Source organism: Peromyscus californicus, unplaced genomic scaffold, assembly GCF_007827085.1.
Source record: "Peromyscus californicus insignis strain IS unplaced genomic scaffold, ASM782708v3 Scaffold_5__1_contigs__length_169319896, whole genome shotgun sequence".
NCBI classification, from domain to species: domain Eukaryota; kingdom Metazoa; phylum Chordata; class Mammalia; order Rodentia; family Cricetidae; genus Peromyscus; species Peromyscus californicus.
Window position 1 is genome coordinate 66,157,845 of NW_026294573.1, and position 23,689 is coordinate 66,181,533.

The 23,689-nt window shown below is 37.8% G+C and overlaps 1 protein-coding gene across 9 annotated transcripts in view; it reads right to left on the reverse strand.

The window, feature by feature from the left end:
• Cntln (centlein) overlaps positions 1-23,689 on the reverse strand; it is a 265,736-nt gene that overhangs the window by 27,444 nt on the left and 214,603 nt on the right. For 7 of the 9 annotated variants that reach the window (XM_052715950.1, XM_052715948.1, XM_052715951.1 and 4 more), the window contains 5 exons: positions 10,497-10,688; positions 6,563-6,660; positions 4,515-4,641; positions 3,320-3,457; positions 2,798-2,983 (listed from right to left, as the gene is read on the reverse strand). In XM_052715950.1, coding sequence (XP_052571910.1) covers positions 2,798-2,983; positions 3,320-3,457; positions 4,515-4,641; positions 6,563-6,660; positions 10,497-10,688 — 741 coding nt within the window. Of the gene's footprint in view, positions 1-2,797; positions 2,984-3,319; positions 3,458-4,514; positions 4,642-6,562; positions 6,661-6,681; positions 7,738-10,496; positions 10,689-23,689 lie in introns of those variants that run through there. The other 2 variants (XM_052715957.1, XM_052715956.1) reach the window with 2 other exon arrangements.

Genomic DNA, 23,689 nt, shown 5'->3' on the forward strand with positions numbered 1-23,689 from the left:
TCTAGCTTGTTAGGAACCATTCTGAACTTTTAGCTATGATGATTTATTCAAACCCTAAGCTCAGGTATGCTTTTATTATTATAATCTTCTTATGGAGAGGGAAACTGAGGTACAGAGAATTAGATCAGTTGCCTGAGATCACAAAGCTAGTATGGAGCAGAGTTGAACTCTGTCCTCTTGGCTACAAGGTTATAAGACAGATCCATACAGAAGAAGGCCCTAAGTTAACTCTGAAAGGGGGTACAAAGACCAGAAGGCCTTCTGGTGGGAAATGGCAGAAACACGCCCAATATGGGTAGGAGTTGGAGAACAGTGAGAAAGAGTAGATTCCAGAGGCAAGATAACGTTCAGTTACAAAAGGTCTAAAATTGATAAAAGGATAGAAGATGTAATACAACAAACAGAAAGGCAGGAAGCCACAGAGGCTGTGCTGCTTGAGCTGGTGGCCCCTGAGCATCTCTGCCCAGGCCCAGGTCACCTGTGAAAAGATGAGAAGAGGCTGGTCCCCTTTTACTAAGACCCAACTTCCTAGTCTTGACCAATACTTCTGTGTTTGGCTGCTTGTAGCCTTTGATTAAGAAAACTTAAAAAAGAGACATGATGTTAGTATCAAGCATATATCAGCATAAAACACAATTAAAACAAATATCAAATTACCACTGGAAATTGGGATTTTTTTTTTTAAGTTTTAAATGCCAAACAAATACGGATTTGTCATATAGGTTCAATTGTTAAACACAGGCAATGCTTCTAAACTTCCCATATGTAAGTCTCTGGACCACAGGTATACCTGGTGCCCTTGGAGGCCACAGATGGTTTCAGATCCCAGATTTACATATGTTTGTGAGCCTCTTTGTGGGTACTTGGAACTGAGCTTGGGTCTTCTGCCGATGAGGCTAGTGCTCTTAACCACTGAGCCATCTTTCTAGCCCCCATTTAAAACCTCAATTCTATTGATTTAGTTAATTTGGCAAATGCAGATTTGAGGTCCTATCCAATTGGGACCATAATTCAGTAGATTCAGGGCCAATATTATATATTTTGTTTAAGCATGGGAAAACAAATGATTCTGAAGTTGGTATTCTAAATGCTAAATGTCTTAAATCAAGTATAAAAATTCTGTAAGAATACTAAACATGAGCTGTATTATACATTCTTTTGAGACAGGTTATCACTGTGTAGCCCAGGCTGGCCTGGAACCTCCTATGTGTAGACCAGGCTGACCTCATACTTAGAGAGATCCTCTTGTCTGTGCATCCTGAGTGCTGGGATTAAAGGCATGGACTAATATGCCTGTCCTATATTATACTTTTTAAAATGTTATTCAAGTTAAGGATCCATGGAACTGTAACAATCTCAAATTCATCTATCAATTATTTATACTTATATCATTGTCAGTTAGTATAAAGGACCAGTATGTCACCTTTAAGGATCAATATGGCCTTTGAATAACTAGCTGGAGTTAGAGGCAGTTGTGAGCAGCCCAGTGTGGGTGCTGGGAACTGAACTTAGACTCTCTGCAAGGGCAGCAAGTGCTCTTAGCCAGGGTGCCATCTCTCCAGCCAACTTAGTGAGGTGTAAATGAGTAATTCATACTATGGTGGGTCATGGAAAAGAAGGCAGTGAATAGTAATATAACTTTATAGAAAGACATTTAAAATTTCATTCTATGAAGATTTCTTAAGTGGAAAATGCACACCTACTGAGGCAATATGAATTTCTTGAGAGTTCCCTTTCAGCCCTGTTTCTACATTCTGGAATGCTGGCTTTCATGCACTCTTCAGGGAGAGGACCAGAAAGCCCTTGCTCACCAAGGACTGAAACACAGAGGGAAATGTGTATGGGGCAGTGGGGAAAGGAACAGGCTTTCTTTCCCACTGTAAACCATTTTAAAATCAACATTGAAGGTCAAGAGGATTACCATTAAGATTTCACATTTCCAATGCAAACTTAATTTAATTAATTTGATTAGTGATCATTATTGCATGCCTATTCTTTTCAAGACACTATGGTACACGCTGTGGAAATAAAGATGAATAAAATATTATTCCTGCTATTAAGTAAATCACCATGGTTTAGCTAGCAGTGATAGATACCTACTAACTACATGACAAACAGTGAAAGGCACTAAATGGAGTTATGGACATTTTATAGGGGGTTAAACAGGGCGGGACCATCCTGGGCTCATTCATAAATCTTTCTGGGGTTCTTCAAAGTTTAGGTAGCATCTAGATAATATAACTGAGCCATCAGTTATGTGCAGGCATTTCGCTACCTTTATGTTCTCCTAAGCCATTTGCTACTTCTCTGGCTATACTAATTCAAGCACCTCTTGGTTTAACTGAGCACAGGAGTATCTTTGTCCTTGCTTGGGTGATTTTAAACCAGAGTGGAAATGATGTAATTCATCTAAATCTATCTTGATTACTTGACTACTACCATTTCATTATTAAACTAATGTTAAGAAAGAAATACTAACAACAGGGTAAATAATTTAAAACTCAAACCATAAAATCTGTTACACAGAGAAATTTTGAACATTGTGGCCCACAAGGGAGGAGAAAGGGTTTTGTAGATTAGTAAAGCAAGAAGAAAGCCAGGAGCACCTGTAAACCTCATGAGGATAAAGGCAAGAGAACCAACAGTCTGAGGCCAGCTGAGCTCTATATAGTGAGATCGTCCCAAAACAATAACAAAGACATGCAAGGAACTTGATGTTTCTACCAAATCCTCAGGAGGAGGACAACGCCTCTGCCCGAAATAAGGAGCAAGTGCGAAAGCCATCAATGCCTCAAACCTTCACAAAGATGAGGAACTCTTCGATCTTCTCATGGGCTGCCCCCAGTTTCTTCTGCGCAGCTCCCAGGACCTGCTCACTCTGCAGCGCTAAGCCTTGGAGCTGCTCCGCTGCGGCTGTCTCAATCCTTGTCATCGCTGCCTCTGTGTCGTTCACTTTTGATACGAGGAGACTCAGCTTGAGATCCTGCAGAGATGGACAGTCACAAAAGAAAAAACCGTTCATGAACAGAGTGGGAGCATGAACTAGACAGATCCGACAAGAAAAGATTTCATTATTTCAGACTTGCCACTGACTTTTATTTAGGCACAGGTAATCCTTGCTTTTCTTTATTTTGCTAATACAGCACACTCATTACAGTAAAGCAGAGTCTTAGTGTTTCATGTAGTGAGACAGTACTCTTTACAGTTATGTGGCATTTTTAAGTAGTTCATATTGATTTAGGGAGAAAAGGGTGATAGCATTAAAAATGAGAACAGTGTCACTACATTCGGATCTCCATCTGAATGTTTGGAAGTATACCTTTTTTTCTAACTCCTCCTTAGTTTTCTGATACATCTGTTCATACTGTGACTTCTCTTTCACAGCAACATTAAGTCTTTGCTTTAGTGAATCAACTGATACCTTCTTGTTGGAACATTCTTCAGTTAATGCCTTCACCTGCAGTAGAAGGTAATTACTATGAGTAAATGCATTATAGTAGTGCACTGTATTGTTTCATCAGAAACTGAATGAGTCTAATTGCATTGACTGTCTCATAGACTTTATCAAATTCAAGTAGTCTACTTGTAGTATTCAAGTTATGAAGAAACTAGCAATTCTTAAGTCAATAACCAAACTAAAATGCATGATATGTATAATAGAATAATGACAACATTCTTTACACAGCTCATAGAATAACAGAAGAAACTGTTTTTCATTTTAAGTTTAATACCACAAAGAAATAATTATTGAAACAGGGTTTTCAAAGCTATATCTGAATGAAGTGAAAGTCAAGTAAGGGGGCTGAAGAGATGACGTGGTTAAAAGAACATGTTGCTCTTGCAGATGAAACAGGTTCAATTTCCAGGACCCATACGACAGCTCACAACCACCTGTAAACTTCAGTTCTAGGGGATCTGAAACACTCTTCTGACCTCCACAGGTACTAGGAGTGCATGTGTTACATATACATACATACAGGCAAAACACCAACACAAATAAAAAATGTAAAGCTTTGTGAGTTGCGTAAATAGTATTTAAAAGAATTAAAAAAAACCTTTTTAGTTTGGGGTCATATATTATACAGCTACCTTAAAAAAATTCTCTACCATGTACACTAAATTAAGTCTATGGAAGAAAACTTACAGTTTTTTAAGGGCATTTGATAATTATTGGATTAATAGTTACAATGGTACATTAGCCTGATTCTGTCCTTATAAACTGTAGGTTTAAATAATATAAAAAAAAATTGGGCCATCATTATATACAACAGAAACGCTTGAGATTTAAAAACTAAACGTTTTCCTGCAGGACAGAACACAAACAGGCAGACTCTGTGGGTATACTATGTGTGGAATTTTGGAGTCTTGAATTCTGAAACAAATAAAAATGGCATAACTTTATAACTGTTAATATATATCCTGCAAGTATTTTATATTGTTGCCTAATACTGAATATTTATGTTAAAATTAGTACAATAGAAAATAATTTATCAGTGAACACAAAAAATTGGTACCTTTTTTTCAAGACTTTCTAACATTTCATTAAAATTCTCATTACTTTCTGAATTTACTTTCTGTCGAAATTTCAAGTCCTCAATCAGGTGTCTTTTCATGGTTATATCTCTCTCCAACCGAGACATCCTAAAGGAGAGAAGATTTTAACAGGGGCAGAAAGTGTCTTGATATATGGTACCCATGGTCATGCCCACGGTTAGTTTTGGAAAACTGATATTGCCACTATGTTAGTAAAATAAAATTGCATTGAAATAAGTATCGAAGTATCATATGTTTATCAAAATCCATAATCTGTGAAATTGTTACTATTATATATTTGCATTATAGCGAAAGAAAGATTAACTGAGATCTTTATAATTTATATAATTTATGAAAACTCCGATTATACTTAAATTACATTTTTGTATTGCTTAGAAATATTGAAGTGATACTTAGAGACGATCAAAATCCTAACAATGTTAAGAAACAACACTGTAATTTGGATAAAAATGTAAAAATTGTGTAATACACAAAGAAACTAAAATTAGACATACTGTTTAATTTGATCAGTTGAGATTGAATCCACATATCAGTTAGTTGAAGATAGTGACTTATAAAATGGTACCTTCAATGGTATCCACTACTGATCCTGTAACTATGGCTGATGATCTGAATGACAGCAGCTAATGCTGATTAGACCTTGTTATACATAGCTGCTATTATAAATTTTTATGTCCTGACTCACTTATTCTTCAAAAGACCTTCGTGAATTAAGACTATTAGACACAAGCACAGAGCCAGTGGATGAAGGAGCCAGGACTCCGTGTTTTCCCAGACTCCTCATCAGGAACCACTAAGCAACAGTGCCTTTGATCTAGAAACTTCAAGACATCTTCAGGTAAAATAAGAATTGTTTTTATTTGGAGGACTCGGGAGAGAGGCTTTCCCGCTGTAGCCCAGGCTGGTCTCGATTTTGTGGCAGTCTTCTTGTTTCAGTCTTCCTAACACTGGAATTACAGGCACAAGCCACTGCACTCAGCTAGCAATCCTCTGTCTAAGTTTGATTTATTAATATCATGCAAAGTAAAGCTTCACTCATAGTTCTGCCTATAGGTAGGCATATGAGGAATTTATCAATGATGTGTGCTATCTAAACATATTATCACATAAAAGCTTTACTAAAGTTATAAAATATAGAGAAAGAGAACCACTTTTGCTCAATGTGAGAGGGTATTTATACTCCTTTTAAAATGATATATACAAAAGAAACTCTATTTTTATAAGCCAACAAATCCTTCACATTTGATCTTGGCTTTATAAACCTAGGAATTAATTCTATTCAAGTACCAATCGATATATTCTCTTAGTCTAAGAATTCACAATTGTAGATTTTGTTTGCTCATAAAGCCATTAATTTTTATTTATTCAAATTATGCTAAGTGAAATCTAGTTTTATATTTTGCTCTAATCAAAAATAGCAACCAGATGCTGGGCAGTGGTGGAGCATGCCTTTAATCCCAGTACTCAGGAGGCAGAGCCAGGCAGATGTCTGTGAGTTCGAGGCCAGCCTGGTCTACAGAGCGAGATCCAGGACAGGCACCAAAACTACACATTGAAACCCTGTCTCGAAAAAACAAACAAAAAAAAGCAACCAGATTGTCATCAATTATACTCTACGTTGTATTCCTTAAAATTCCATCTTATGTAGTCTTAAACATGATCTTAAGGGGCTAGAGAGATGACTCAGTGGTTAAGAGTACTGGCTGCTCTTCCAGAGGACCTGGGTTCAATTCCCAGCACCCACATGGCAGCTCACAGGTGTCTGTAGCTCCAGTTCCAGGGGATCTGACACCCTTGTACAGATATACATGTAAGCAAAACACTAATACACATAAAATAAAAATAAATAAATCATTACAAGTGTTTAAAAAAAACCTTCATGATCTTAAAAAGTAAAGTTCTATTGTGAAAGATAAATACTGATACTGTTTATTGTAGTGGAATGGTAAGGAGACATGACAACCACTAGGTGGCACCAAATACAACAGATAGAAATATGAAATCCTACTTTTCATGCATCTCCTTTATGTGTTCTTCTTTTGCTAGGAGTTCCAGTTTCAGAGACTTCACATTGGATGTCTGCTTAGTGAGTTCATTAGTTGCATTCTGGATTAAAATAAACATAACTTCAATTCATTTTTCTATCTTGATCTAAAACAAAAGGCATTGCTTTGAGAAAGAGCCGCACATTTATTTTAATTATGCTAATAATGACTAAAATGTACTTTCAATGTTGTATTTGATTTTTTTATATTTTACAATAAAGATAACATATTTATAGTAAAATCATTATATGGCATGCAAAACCTTATTAGGAACATGAGCCATAGTATAGGACTCAAATATTTTAATGGGAAATATGAATCGTTGGAGTAAAATGTAATTATGTAATCAGGAGTCTTAATGGCTCAGTAAGACAACTTAAAATGAATGACAGATTTACTCACAAACTGTAATTGACTAAATATGATCACAGATAACTTGCTGTTCCCCCTGAAAAGCATGACAGCTGTTTGCCAGTTCTTTGAATCTGGTCTCATCTGTGATTTGCTTTCACCAAAAGAACATGGCTGAAATAACACATGTAAGTTTAAATCTGGGTCCTCAAAGCCCTGGGGCTTCTGCCTTGGCCTCCCAAGTGCTGGGATCTCTCTCTCTCTCTCTCTCTCTCTCTCTCTCTCTCTCTCTCTCTCTCTCTCTCTCCCCCTCTCTCTCTGCTCTAAATATACCTGCCTAAAACATCCATTCTGTCCTTTAATATTCATATTGCAAACTTGTTTCTGAAGCAGTTTCCATTGAGAAGTAAAACAAATGAACTTAGAACTTTATTTAAAATGAAAAGCACAGGGAAGCATGTAAAGTCTGATACTATCTTTAAAGGAATAGATTCAGTAGATTTGAAGATAGTCGTTTGATTCCTTTCTGTTTTGAGACTTACAGCTATATTTTATATAGCTAAAAGTGCCGAATCCATGACTTGTCGGTAATGGAGTATTAATGAACTAAAAATGAAATGATGCCAATATTGTCATCATTTCCTGGAAAGAACTTCCGTTATTTTAGCTTTTATTATCCACCTCTGTATCTAGCTCTGTGGAGTACCTTGAGGAAACACGCTTAATGGGGCAAAAGAAGACAGAGCAAATACCCACGAGCTCCACAGTAGAATGAATGAACCAGTTCCTGAAAGTATATAAGAAATTCACAGAAAAGAGCAGTGTTAGAGAAATGATCTATGTAGACCTTTAACAGATTAAATTCTCAACAATGTTCCTAAACATCAGTTAGAAGTGACTTAGTTCCTAGGTAATCACCATTAGCAATCTGACATGTGTTATGAGTTAAATTGTGTCCCCGTAAATTGTATGGTGAAGTCCTCATTTAGTGCTTCAGAGCATGTTGTGTTTGGAGGTATTTCCTTCAGAGGTAACTCAGGTAAAATGAGGTAGGTCTCCAGGAGGCCCATATCTAATCTGAGGGAGGTCTTTGCAAAGTGAGACACAGGGATCTTTGAAGGAAGGCCATGTGAAGATAAAGGTAGAAGGCTGCCCTCAACACGACAAGAAGCAAGGACTCACGGGGGAGGAAAGAGTCAGCACTTTGACCTTGCCCTTCCAGCCTGCAGACCTCTAAGAAAACCAATGTTTTTGTTCGTTTTCTTGTTTTGAGACGGGGTCTAATTATGTAGCTCTGGCTATTCTGGGACTCACTGTGTAGACCAGGCTGGCTTCAAACCCCAGAGACCCACCTGCCTCTGCCTCTAGAGTGCTGGGATTAAAGTCACATGCCATAGGTCTGACTGAAATGTTTTAAGCCAGCCAGCCAGTCAGTGATATTTTCTTATAGTAGTCTCAGCAAACTAATTTGAAAGAATATTAAAACAAATTTTGAGTAGCAGAAACTATTGTGTACGTAAGTTTCTTCCAGAAGAACATCTATACTAAAACATAAGATAAAAAATAAGACAGGATGAAAGCAAACATTATTCTTTTTGTCTCTTAACAGCTCAGCTGTCCAAAGACTCCAGCATCCATACAACCAAGCTGCTGGATGCCTTCTCATGTTCCACCTTTCTATCTCACGTTCCCTGAAACTAGACAGACATTTATTTGCACACAGGTAAAAATTACAATGTAAATATCTTAGCTCACAGATATGGGCAAATTATGTTTGAGCACATTTCAAATTTTAATTGTTGCAACATTTGTAGCAAGCAAAACCAAATATGTCAAATATAACTCAACTTAAAGCTATTACAACTAAAAATACTTAGAAGTCAGATGATACTGGCTCTACCATTATATTTTATCTTGGTGAAAAGTTAAAGTAGGAACATGAATACTTAAACTATATAAAAGAACTGTAACTCAACATCTATATAGTATACGATTAAAGACAATGTATTGGTCCCATCTTCTGGTACATGAAGCCTAAACACTGAAACATTTAATTTATAAACTGTATATTATATTATATTCCTGGGGAAAAAACACATTTTAAGAGAATGCAATGCTCCCAAATGTGTACAATTTTGCTTTACATTTCTAGTATGCATGTTCTCCATGTAAAAACTGTCTCAAGGTGATATCTAAGAAGCAGCTAAATTAATGCCCGTTTCATGACTGATTATTACTAATGAGATAGTGTAAGCAATGGCTGGCCTACATTTTTACCCTATTTCATTCTACTTAAAACCCAGCTTAAACCATCATACTCTGGGCTGATTTTTAACTTCAGTACTTGAGAGGCAGAGGCAGGCAGATCTCCAAGTTCAAGACCAGCCTGGACTACAGAGTGAGTTGGAGGACAGCCTGAACTACACAGAGAAACCCTGTCTTGAAAAACAAAACCAAAAATGTTGTACTCTGGACTTAGAATAACTCTGCATCTGCTTGACAGTTTAGTGTCCTACTGCTTTCCTTACAGTCAGTTATGCTAATTATAAAGCACTCAATGCATTTCCAGTTAAGAGTTTCCCTTCTAATGATGCTTATCATGGCAACGGTCCTGTATCAACTGCTGTCAGCTTCCAGTTAGCAATTCTCACTGAAGAAAATTATTCAATATGTGAAAAATAATTAGTTTTTGTTTGGTTTGGTTTTTTGTTTGGTTTTGTTTGTTTTGTTTTGTTTTGGGTTCTTCAAGACAGGTTTTCTCTGTGTAGCTTTGCACCTTTTCCTGTAACTCACTCTGTAGCCCAGGCTTTCCTTGAACTTGCAGAAATTCACCTGCCTCTGCCTCTGCCTCTGCCTCCTGAGTGCTAGGATTAAGGGTGTGTGCCACCACTGCCTGGCTAATTAGTTTATTTAAGAAGCTGTTTAAAACACATGGATCTTGTTTCCTATAATTCTATTTAAACTAAGGTGAGCCTCACTTTTAAGTTACTGACAAGTTATCTGGAGTTAGATATAATTCTTTATAAATGAAAAGAACTCTCCTTAGGTTCCCACCCCCAGGTTTATCTTGCTGTGGACAATCAGAACAATCCATCTTTGATTTTGTTGGGTTTTTCTCCCCACTTCCACACTTCTCGTCTTTGCATTCTGATTGCCAACCAACAACTAAGTAATTAAATTCGTAGCAAGTGTAGAGGAAAACAATCCTTATTTTGTTGATAAAATATGTTTGAAAAGATTCGGTTCATCTGGACCGAGACTCAGTCAGCAGCCAGGAGTTGAATATTAGAGCAGAAGCTAGTGGCTACTTTCCATTAGCTGCTAAGGTAGGATACGGTGCTTATCTGTCTATGAAAAGACAAAAATCCTAAACCAGAAAGAGAACAGACCACAAGACCTGAATGACTAAGTCAGATGCAATAGTCATGCTTTTGAAATACTTTATCATGGTGACCTTTACTGAACTAAATTAAAATCAATTAAATATATTTTGAAGAATGCAGTAACTCATGAGATGTTTTTGTACATAACATACTGTATAATCACCTTTAGTTTACACTGTAATTGCTTCATTTCTAAATCCATGCTCCTTGAAGGACCCAGTGTGGTAACTTGTATCTGTGGGGCCATTACTCTAGAAACTTCTTCAGCCAAGTTCGTGATGTCAGATGAAGACTCCAATTTCTTCAGCAAATCTTCTTTTTCTTTTCGAAGTCCAGCCAAATCAAGAGTTAACTTCTTTAAAAGAGAAAGACATGGAAGTAATATTGTCAGTATAAAGTGTACTGGTTGGTCTTTCACATAGTGACCATTGCTTTGCTCTCACACATATAGGTAAGCCAGACACGCTCACACACACAGATTTGACAACTCTGACTTTGGGGCGGCTGTACTTGGTAAGAGCCGAGCTGGAGCAGGACAGGATAACAGATGTTAATGTGTATTCCACTGGGTAGATCTTACTATCCTCTGTAGCAGCCAAAACACTTCTCATTTAGCAACAGAAATGCTAAGTCCAATTAGCAGATGAGGCTTGTTAGGGATTTAGTTAAAATAAATAGCATGCAAACAAACTCACTCAGTTTTATCTACGTGATTGATAACTGATCAGCCATATTTGTAATGCTGAGATAAAAATCACACTAAAGTTCCTACATCTGACATTTAAAAAACGTATTTTCACTAAATCATGTATTGGGAATGTTTCAAAGAATGAGTGAAAACAATCCCACCTTAGTGTTAGCCCCTGTCCTTTCGGTCCTTTGTCAATCCCGTCAACAGAACCTCAGCAGACATAATAGCAGAGCAACTAAGAGCACTGTGAGAGCAACTGCACCTTTTTCTTTTAAACCCCAAAGCTTATAAAATAGCGGTCTTACACGAGGAACAATTACACGAAATGATTCCGAGCTCCCTCTGAGGAAAAGTTCTTTCCTTGTTATGAATTCCAATTAGGAGTAGCAAATGATGCCTCAAGTAACCAAGTGTATAGTAATATAAACATGTGATATGCTACACTGAAAACTATTTAAGCACAACTCATAGAAACTCCGCCAATAAATTCATGATTAAATGTGTCCTTGTATATAGAAGCACACACTGTAAAGATGAACACTTACTACAATGAGTTTACACCTAGAGCTTTAAAGGCTTGACAAAAGAGCATTGGCAAAGAATGTTTTAGCTTGAAAACTATTACTTTGTCCATATTTTAGCCCATCATCTAATTGCAAGGGTGTATAGATATTTCAGGACACATTTATTTATAAATTGCACCTAATAATCTGGAACTCTGCTTGGTACAATCCATGCTTGAATTCCATTTCCTCTCTACTACTTCTCTATGTCCAATCAATGTCCAGTCCTGTACATTATGAAATACTTATTTATTTTCATTCTGTTCTGTCACTTACTCAATACAAACATTTATATTCCACTGGGACTGCAGCTAGAGCCCTCTCCCTGTGTTACCACCCCCAACCTTCCCCTGTCTTCTCTACTTCCTGCCTTCCTAAATCAACACTATGTTATTACTTCACTGAAGTCCTACCAGGGCACTTCATGCTAACAGAATAAAGTTCAGCTGGTTACAGGTAATAGAAAATTTAGCTTCTGTTTGTGTTCCAGTAGATGTCACCTGAAGTCTTGCCTACCACACCCCATCAGAAGCTCAACACAGTACTTAGCTGGGCTACCTTGGGCCTTTGAGTACAACTTGTGATATTTTTAAAACAAAGATCTTTTTGCTTTTTATTTATCTTTTTATTCAGCAAAGTAATGTTTCTATTCTCTTAGCTCTCATGGCAAAATGCATTGTCCTCATCTGTGAGTCCTAGGAGATACTAATTTTAGATAAGAATGGGTTCTACTGTTATGTTCTAATGCATGTGTATAATGTATTTTGATCATATTGATCACCCTTACCCTCTCTTGTCGCCCCCCCCCCCCCCCACCAATCCCCTTTCTCTTCCCAGCTAGTGTCCCTTCTACCTTCAGGTCTTCTTATTTATTTATTTATTTATTTGTTTGTTTGTTTGTTTATTATTTGCAACCCAGGGAGATTAACTAGCACTCCTCCTAGGGCCAGGGTTGATGAATTGTTGATAGATGCACTGGCAATTAACCAGTGGCTACACCAAAAAAGAAAATAAATGCCTTATATATCTTCAGGGAAGGGCAGGATCTCTTGAGTCCCTCCTCCTCCTCTGCCATAATGCTGGCAAGTCCAGTCTTGTGCAGACTTTGTCAAGAATGCAATGGCCTGAAGACAGCTTTCTCCACCACTTTCCTTCAGGGGCTACACTCTTTCCACCCCTTCTTCCATGATGTTTCCTGAGCCATGGAGGGGGTATGGTCAGTTGTGAGTCTGCAATGTCCGCACCCACTGTAGACAGAAATTCCTCTCACTAAAGCTCACAGCAGCACTAATCTCTGACAGTGAGTTACTCCCACAGCTGCACTGAGCCAGGGTGTGTAATTCTCAGTTATCCATATTACTGAATCCCAGTAAATTCTAAATCCATGAGAGATGGCTGTGCTCCTGTCTACCTGTGTGTTCATAATATCTAAATATGATGTCAGAACTAAAAGAAACTCATACATTTTTTCAAAATTCCCTATTTATAGTACAAACCATATTATCAAAACAACATATCAAGTGAAGCTTTTATTTCTAATATATTGGCTTATCACAATACAAATTAAAACACACTTATTGGTAATAATGGGATTTTACTGAGACAGTGTGTCCCAAAGTATTTTTAATTCAGATGCTAATGTTATGGATATAAATTAAACTTTTGGTATTTCTTCTTGTGAAAACATAACTCATAGCCACAGTTATTAGTGGACTCTCATGCAGTACAGGAGAGTTGGATTCAATAAGGCTCTGTTCTTCCTACAAGCAATCCAAGATTTTCTTTAATTTGTTATTGGTATAGGACAGCACAGCTCTGTTCCTTCTATGTTAGGAAATTCTAACACCATAAATGTGTCTCTACTGAAAAAAGATCAACCCAATAAATATATTTCTTTAAAGGACCTGCATACATACATGTCAAAATCAATTTAACAATATAGACAGTATTAAAGGAAGAAGCAGTAAGATTATGGAGAGAACAAAAAGAACACTGTTTCATCAAAATAAATAATATTTGGGGCTGGGATGTATATATACATATATAGTTCAGTTGGTAGAGTCTCACAGGTATGAGGCCTGAGTTTGATCCCCAACACTGCATCTGGAGGTTAGCATGTTTTTACTTAGGAGGATCTAAGTTGGAAGTCATCCTCAGCTATATAGTGAAGCCAACCTGGGATATATGAGATCTTGTCTTAATTCACACACACACACACACACACACACACACACACACACACACACACACACACACACACGATTAAACAGTATTTAAAATCTATAGTCTTTAAGGCATATTGCTAATATTTGTTATACGTAGAATTCTCTCAGAATTTTGAACAAATTACTTGGACTGTCTTCCAACCTTTTCTCAGCTTAAAAATTCAATGTACTTAAGAAATTCTATAGACAACTCAAGAAGTGGACATAAATGTCATGTGCTTATACTTGGTTTGTCCTGTGAGAATCACTTTTTAGGCAGCCTTGTTATAAAGAGAGCATGCTATACAATCTGCCAAATAAATTGTTATCCTGAACATTGCTATAATTTTGTTATTAGTAGCATGATTTAATTTTGTTCTTGTCTTTTCATCTCTAACCAAACATTTAAAATATTTATGCCCATCACACTTAAGAGAATATAACACAGATGAGAGCTATAATTTCTTTTAGTTCTCTAGATCTAATGCTCCATATGTAGGGTCATTTTCTCTTTTAGGAATAGAGATGACACTTACCTATCTAATGAAAGCAGTTTTGAGGATAGATTTTAAAAATCTCCACAAACTACTTCATAGACTTTAAATGGGCAGTATTAGTGGGAGCACTACCGCTCTGTGGTTGCGACCTTCAAGAGCCTGGGGGTATGTTTTAAATCTGAAGACACAGGTTAATAGAGTTGGTTTTGCTTAGTGTGTATATATAATAATTCTATCATTTGTCTCAAGATAGAGCTTCAGTTTAGGATCCCTGTGAATTGTTTGCTTATTAAGGATCCACTCTTCTCCAAAAAAGGGAAAGAAAATTCTTTAAGTAACTGTAGGGAAATTGTACATCTACAGAAGAACTATTCTTAAGTAATGAGTCCTGGGGCAGATACAATTCTTAGATAACTCTAATGAACCACATCCTAACACTCTCCTCCTTGCACAGTGTTGGGGTTTGTTTATAAAATGGGCTAACACTATAATGGTTATATTGTTAATTACGAAGGGATTCTGTGACTGTAATTAGAGCTCCTAATCAAGTGACTTGCAGTTAGGAGTGTCTTGACTGGTCTTAATCTAATCAAGTGAGGCCTTAGAAAAAGTCCATGGACTCTCCTTGAGAAGGTGATTCTCTCATTGACATGAAGTGAGTTTCCATGTCAGAGAACTATGCATAGAGCTACTAGGAAAGAACCTGAGGGAGGTGAATTAGTTACTCACATGTTGCTGGGACAAAAGACCCTTCAAAACAACTTAAAGAAGAGCTTATCTTGAATCACAGCTCAAGGTTACAGTTAATCATGGGTGGTGTGCAGGCTAATTTTATGTCAACTTGATATAAGCCAGAGTCATTTGGAAAGAGGACACCTCAATCAAGAAAACACCCCTACAAGATTGGTCTGTGAGCTAATCAGTATACAGCACTCTCCTGTGGCCTCTGCAGCTCCTGCTTCCAGGTTCCTGCCTCAAGTTCCTACGTTGACTTCCATAGACAAGCTATAAGATTAAAGAACTCACTTCTTCCCCAAGTTGATTTCTGTCACAGTGTTTTATCACAGTAATAGAAGCCCTAAGACACAATTGGTACCAGGTATTGGGTATTGCCACAACAGACCTGACCATGTGTTTTTGGGAGGCCTGTGGTAGCATTTAAATGTTGGGCTGGAAAAGCCATTGAATTCTCAGAGCCCAGCTAGTGATTTTGTTGGAGCCTGGAAGATAAGACTGTTTTGAGTAATGCAGATGATGGTGACCTGACTTGTCAAGTTTCAGAGGTAGGTTAGAGTCCCTTAAAGACTCAATCAGGACTTTTCAATAGTCTGAATTAGTAATCTGTGGTTCTGGTCAGCTGGACCAGAAGAATCAGCTGTGATTAAGCAGAGACCATCATCAATGAGGAGAGTCTTCTAGGAAGTGTTTCCTCAGGGTCAGCACAGAGATGCTGTGGTCCAGAGAGCCAAGCCTGTACCTTGTGCTGGCTGCCAAACTTGGTAATGTGTTGAAGTCTTCCAGGTGGCACTGGTTTTGAAGGTATGAAGGGCTCATAAAGAGCACCTAAAGCTTGGCACCACGTGGCAGGGTTAGATACCCTATGAGAACCCAGGACAGGCTACTGGTGACGGTGGCACACAGTTGCAGAGACTCCAGCAGTTTGGAGATGCCAGTACCACTGGACAACAGAAAAGGATGGCAGCAGCCGTGGGCCAGAGCTAGCTCAAACCTAGAAGACATGGCATATATGCTGTGGCAAGCCCTTTGGAGTCTAGAAGGTTCTGAGTCCCAGAAGTCTAACTTCACTGTGGACCGTTGACCTATGGTCTGCTTTGTGACTGCGCCACGATTCTTCCTTCTTGGACTAAGAATGCATTAACTCCTTTTTTTTTTTTTAGGAACGGCCAGTTGAGAGACTTTGAAGTTTTACAGACGTTTTGGAGTTTTACAGAGAGTTATGAGTTTTAGAGAGACTAGGGTTATTTTAGAGATACTCTGGATATTTTAGAGAAACTCTGAACTTGAAATAGACTTTGGATGTTTTAAAAAGACAGAACTTTTAAAGTTCTTGAATTTTTAAAAAGCTGTTGGATTTTTATGTTAGAATGTTCTACTCTGTGATATTAATATTAACCATGCCATCTTGGGGTAGATGAGAAAGAAAAGATTGTAGCTGAATAGTGATACATTTGTGCGTCAAATTGACAAGAGGACAATTGTGCTGGCTAGTTTTATGTAAATATGACACAAGCTAGAATCATTTGGGAACCTTAATTAAAAAAAATGCCTCCAAACATGATCTAGGAACCCCAGGCAAAACACCACCCACTCTTAGCTAATGCTCCTTAAAACCTGTGTAATAACCCCAGACTGTATCCCTCCCCCAGGCACCATACTAAGGTCCACATCCCTGGCAGCATTATGGGAGGCCAGGCTGGTCCCAGGTAAGACACTACCTACCAACCACTAAACCCCTTTAAGCCTGCCCAACAACCCCAGATTGCACACTCCTTCAACTCCTCACCCCTGGCTCCATATCCTGGTTTGCAACTTCAGAAGAACACTTCTGCTTTACTGGAGGCCAGGCTAGTCTGAGGGACCCCAGAGGCCTGTGCAACTTTGCCAAGACAAGGCAGGACAGTCCTTTGAGATTCCTGCTTCACAGAAGAGTCTGCCAGATATTTTGCAGGACACAGAGAAAAGTGACTGACAAACTTTGCCAATACAAGGTGGGACAGTCCTTCAAATTTCCTGCTTCACTGAAAAGTCTGCCAGATATTCTAGGTCTGTAGGCTGAAGATGGATGCTCCAACATTGCAGAGGAATTTTGGGTAACTGTCCAAGCAGCTAGATGTCTTTGTCCTTTCTAGAGATTTGGGAGTTACTTGCAATGCACTTCCCATTTACTCAGATAATATTATATCCTTCAGGGTCCTTTAATGGAGTTGAAGACTAGAGAGTTATAGTTGCTGTTTTCCTTAATTATGAAAGAAAGTAAATTAGGTATAAAACTTTGGAGTCACTAAGATAAAATAGATAATGGAATATTTTCTCTGAATTTGCTAAATACAAATGGACAGATATTATTAATGTAATTTTTACTTGATAACTGTTTTTGTTATATATAGTTGTACCTTTCAGTTTTATTTAGACAAAAAGGAAGAAATATTGTGGAATATTATTTCAAGATGCTTTACATTTGTTTATGCTATGGAACATTTGTTTAATGATGCAAAGATGTTTTGCATTCTTTTATGTATCATTGTTTAGCTCTGTGAAGGTGTGTTACTGTGCCTGTTTAAAACATCTGATTGGTCTAATAAAGAGCTGAACAGCCAATTGCAAAGCAGGAGAAAGGATAGGTGGGGCTGGCAGGCACAGAGAATAAATAAGAGGAGAAATCTGGGAAGAGGAGAGGAAGGAGCAAGAAAGAGAAGACGACTCCAGGGGCCAGCCACCCAGCTACATAGCAAGCCATAGAGAAAGAAGTTAAGAAATGCATACAAAATTAGAGAAATATAAAAGACCAGAGGCAAATGGTAGATGAAATAATTTAAGTTAAGAAAAGCTGGCTAGAAATAAGCCAAGCTAAGGCCAGGCATTCATAAGAAAGAATAAGACTCCATATGTATTTAGTTGAGAGCTGGGTGGCAGGACCCCCAAAGAGCCCAAAAGTAAAGAGTGAAGAAAAACAACAACAAGCAACAACAAAAATTGTTCTTATTGTATATAATTTTACTTTGTTGAAGTTACACCTTCCCTTTTTATTTGAACAATACCTGATAATTGTTCTTACTGTACATAGTTTTACTGTTAGAGTTAAAACTTTTCCCTTTTATTTAGACAAAAAGGGGGAAATGTTGTGGAGTAATCTTTTTGTACACTGAGATGTGTCTTTGCCAATGCATCTTCTGATTGGTTTAACAAAGAGCTGAATGGCCAATAGCTAGGCAGGAAGAGGTTAGGCAGGACTTCTGGCCAGACAGAGAAGAAGGGGAGATGAATCTAGATGCAGAAGATGCCAGAGGATATTGAGAGACACAGGAGATGCAAGATGGAAGAGAGGTAAAAAGCCATAGATCAATATAAAAGTGTTAATTTAAGTTATAAGAGCCAGTGGGACAAACCTAAGCTATGTGCTACACTTTCATAATTAATAATAAATCTCCATGTTGTTTTTTGTGAGCTTGTGGCCCAAAAAATAATCCATCTACACTCAGCCTCATGGAAATTCTCAGGACATGGGCAGAATGGAGCCAGATTCTTTTCAGAGCATCACACAAATGGCCCCTAGCTCACTTCTTGATAGAGTTCTCGTTCCCCTAAAACCTCACAAGCTGGTCCTACACTGTCTGCTTTCAGTGGCATATTACATTCTGCTTTTTCTAGTATGAAGTTCCAAATTCTTCCATATTCCTTCTACAAACCAGTTCCAAAGGCCCTAGAACCACATGGTGAGATTTATCCCAACATAAGCCCTACTTCTTGGTACTAATTTCCTTTCATTTTAATTACAGAGATGCTGTGACAAAATATATGACAAAGACTTCAGAATGTTCTCTATTGTTTCCTAGTTGCAGGTGACAGTCCATCCTAGTAGATTCATATTGACAGGAGCTTGAGGCAGCTGAGTACACTGTGTACATAAGCAAGAAGGAGAGAACAAAGAATGTTCTTGTTCACACAACTTTCTCCTTTTTGTCAGTTCAGAAACTCAATCCCCATGGTGCCATCTACACTTAAGATGGTCTCCCCACCTCAATCACCCTAACTATACTATCCCTCACAGACATATGCAGAGGGTAACCTAATCTAGAGAGTCCCTCATATAGGTATTCAAATGAGACTTGTAATTTAGGAGATTCAGGAGTCTGTCAAGTTGACAATCAAATAGCCATCACAGAAGGCCTCAAGTTGAAAATGGTGCAAGTGTGTTATCCAGCAAGCAAAGAGATTCCTTAGTTCTGCAACAAGAAAAGATTAAATGACAAGAGTTTGGAAGCAAAGTATAAGCTATGGAAAGGAAGGCAGCCTGGCTGATGTGTTCAATACAACTTGTGGTATTCTGATCTGAGAACCAAATATGCTGTGTCTGACTCCTAGGCCCAGGAAGACAGGATGTAAAGAAAGTATAGGTTCTTTCTAAGATGTTACGTAGTTGTTTATGCAGCACAGAAATTCTAAAGAAGCAGCAAAACAAAACGTGAGGTGGGACATTATGGTTACAGAGCTTTGGGAAGCTCTGAGGCAAAGGTTGGTGGCAGAAGAGTTCTTTTCTGTCCCCACTAGGACAAAGGTCAGAGAATAGCCAGAGTAGCCGGGAAAATATAGCTCCCTCCTGTAGTTATACTGTGATTTCCCTTGGGGAGGGGGGGGGACAGAGAGAGAGAGAGAGAGAGAGAGAGAGAGAGAGAGAGAGAGAGAGAGTTTATCTGTGTGTCACTGTGTAGCCCAGATTGGCCTCAAACTTTGATGTTCTTGCCTCAGCCTTCACTGTGTTGGAATTATAGCAATATGCCACCATACCTGGATCCCAACATTTCCATTTTTAAGTTCTTTTAGGCCGGACAAAGGACACTGATGCTGAATAAAAATCAAAATTCGCCGGGCGGTGGTGGCGCACGCCTTTAATCCCAGCACTTGGGAGGCAGAGCCAGGCGGATCTCTGTGAGTTCGAGGCCAGCCTGGGCTACCAAGTGAGTCCCAGGAAAGGCGCAAAGCTACACAGAGAAACCCTGTCTCGAAAAACCAAAAAAAAAAAAAAAAAAAAAAAAAAATCAAAATTCATTTATATTCTCTCATTCATGTTATTCTTGCTTGTACTTACAGAGGCAGCAATTTAAAACTATCAAACAAAAATAATTATAACATCAATTTTGTCATCAGAATTGTCTTCAAGTAGTATAATAGAAAGAAAATTCAAATTTCATAATATCTTGTGACTTTTACAGGGAAGAGCCTCTTATAAATGCATTTAAAAACTTAACATTCTGACTGGTGGATAGAATTAATAATTTCTTAATCAGAATATTGCTGATTCATCTGGAACAAAACCGAAAGATAAAAATTATGTATGTTTCCCTGTCAAGCATAGTCAATTAATTGATCATATACATTATCAAGAAAATTACATTAAAATTTTGATCATCAACACATATTTTCTATACAAGTATATATGAAGATAATATAGTTTAGATTAATAACTTTGAAATTTAGTAATGAGAGTTCTAAGTGTAAAATATGACTTTTTTTTGTTTTGATACTTGAGCCCATTCAAGATTAAAAAAAAACAAAAACAGAATACCACCAACAAAACTATCTTAGGCAGGAAATGTAATTATCTATGTAGTGAAATATCAAATGAAAATTCTACTCAGTTACAGCATCACTCACAAAAACTCTTTTCTGATAGATGCAGTTATTAAAAGCCTAAAGTAGATTTCAGAAAACGTCAGGCAAATGAAGGTAATGTAGAGGACTTTCCCCCGATGCTTTTGCTAGCAGTTAGACTTCAGTAGCCTTTAGAGACCATTAAGTACCCTTGGCTAATTGGCCAATGGTAAATTAATCCTCTTTTTATTCCAGCAGCACTATTTTAACACCCTTATACTCTGTCAGTGTAGTGTCTGAATGACAAAATAATATTGTGCATGAATAATAAGCAGAAAAGTTAAATTACCATTTCATGTTTCACATGCCATACCTGTGTCAGAGAACTTTCTTTTTAAGTCACTGACATTCAACTTTCTTAAACAATCTCATGTTGACATCATTTTGAGGCAAATTTTCCTAATTACTGTTAATTGCCTATCAAGGAAAGAAAACTCTTTTCATGAGTGCCGTTGTCTAGCACAGCTGAAGTTAGCTCCACTGTGCACATTAAAGACAAAGCATGACACTAAGGCACTACTTTGTTATAAGGTCATATTAAATATGGAGTGCAATTAACAAAGTGCTTTTTTATGGTTCGGGAAGTTCCAATCTGTCTTGATGTGTTCAAATTAGATTTCATCATAGAAATATGGGTATCTGCATATGGATAACAGGTAGGCTACTCTCAGTAACATTAAAAAAGGGTAAAATTAATTCAATGTCCTTATACTTGGTGATACAGGTACTAGATAATGGCCAACTAAAACAGTTTTTTTTGTAAATATGTTTGAATATAATTTTTCAGAATAAAAACAACATTATTTCAAAATCTCAAATTTTTCAAAGATGTTTACTAACATTTTAAAATTTGAAAACAGCCCCTGAAACATTTAATATTTATCCTTGATTGATTCGATGATTGCAATATTATAGAAAGTTATATTAAGTTTCTGGTAATGTTGTGCATTGCCAGATAATCAGAATAACTAAACTAATATCCAAGTAAAACTGCATCAGTTCAACTTCTGATCCTACGCATATGTGAAGAATCATAGATCTAAAAGTGTGACATATGTAAAATGTGGAAGTTAGCATATGGAACTGGCAACAATTAAGAAGAGCTTGTTTGTTGTTTTGCTGTTATTTCAAATGCCGTATTCCAGCTAACTGAAAACAGAGATACTCTATCACATCAGGTACTTGGAATCAAAAGTGTACCATCACTACCGGAGTGGTTTCTCAATACCCATGTGGTAAGACTCAGTGTCAGTCCTTACTATCAACTGTGAGGCCAGCCCTCCACCTGATGCCTTTCTCCAGCAGGAACAAAGGAGGAAGGTAATCCCACCTGATTCCAAAGAGAGGTAATGTCTTCTTGAGCACATTATTCTCATGTCACTTCTTCTATCGCAGAAACTTAGCTAATTAGACCAGTACTCACGGGTACTGTGCACCCCTCCATTTTTAATTCTATTTGTCTTTTACTCTTTTGTCAACATTTTTCAGTTACTGAAATTATTTGGGGGCCAGGACAAAAATACCAGTCCCCACCCCACACCAACCCACGCACACACACCCACACCCACGCCCACACCCACACCCACGCACACACACACACACATACACACACGATTACTGACTAAACTGTGTATGATCATTTAACAAAAATGAAAGTTGTTCCAGGGTGATGTTAACACTGTTTCAGTGCAGGAGAACCATAAATTTTCAGGTGAAGTTATATTGACTGAGCTATTGGACACAGAGGAGGTCAAACTCTAGAATGTCTACACAAATCTATCGATGATTTCCTCATTTTCCTCTAATTAAATTCTGTTTTTCTTTAAAAACAAAAAAGCAAAAAATTAAGCATTATTGGTTTTCTGTCCCAGTGGGATTGTATTACAACAGTACTGATTCCTATTATATTTAATTGCTCAAAAGGCCTTTGTTGACTTGCCCAAGGAAATTAATGTCCACGCATTGTTGTGACTGAAGGTCAATGAGTCTAGACAATCACAAATTGCTCTGAATATTTAATTTCTACTTAAACCTTAAAAGAAATATGGCAATGGTGCTTAAAGAGGTTTTGTTGTTGTTGTTGTTTGTTAGTTTGTTTGTTTTTGCTACCAAGGATTGATTACAGGCTCTTAGACAGAATAGGTAAATACTCTATCACTAAGCTGTATTCCTGGGTCCTTAAAATAATTTAAAAATATTGTATGTGTGTGTGTGTGTGTGTTTGTGTGTGTGTGTACGCGTGTGTGTGGGTCAGAAGGTAGTTTGTAGAAATTGGTCTGTCCTCTGCTCAGGCTGTCATGTGTGCACAACACTGCTTTTACTCCCTGAGCCATCTCAGCAGGCCTACTGTCAACAGCCATATTTCGGAAATTCATATTCTACAATACTTTTCAATAAATCTCTGTAAAGTACGTACAGTTCAATGTACATTATATGGTAAACTGTCATCCATTGCTTAATATCATTGAGAAGCTGACTCAGGAAGCAGGGTTGATTTCTCCACTTCAGACCCAACCTGTTTAAGTCAACTGTCCTACAAAATTCCCTGTCCTGAACCCACTGGTCCCTTGGCTCTGAAGGAGGGGACAGTAAGCAGCTAAGGGTATAAAAACATCGTGCCCATAAGAACAGCTAGAAGGCAAACTAAAATTCCAACAGAGGTTACTACTGTTTATCTCATGACATAAAGACTTATACAGCAGAACCAAGGAGCTAAATCTCACCTGTGCAGAGTGCCATTCTGCTCAGAATGTTCCACAGGGAACCCCAGCATGGCTGTTTCAGGAGGGCCCTACTCATTCTGTAGATGACTATGAATGCCTGATTTGATGTTGCCTTTCTGCTGTTACTTGTTCTTTTACTTGGAAGCCTCACTCTAGGAGACAGTCTACTCTACCAGGGGCTCTCAACACAACAAAGAACTCCAGCTGTCTGCCTCCAACACATCTGATTTCTACTGGCTGTTTGAATTGCCGGATTTGATGATATTTTGCTATCTATCTGCTGCTTCT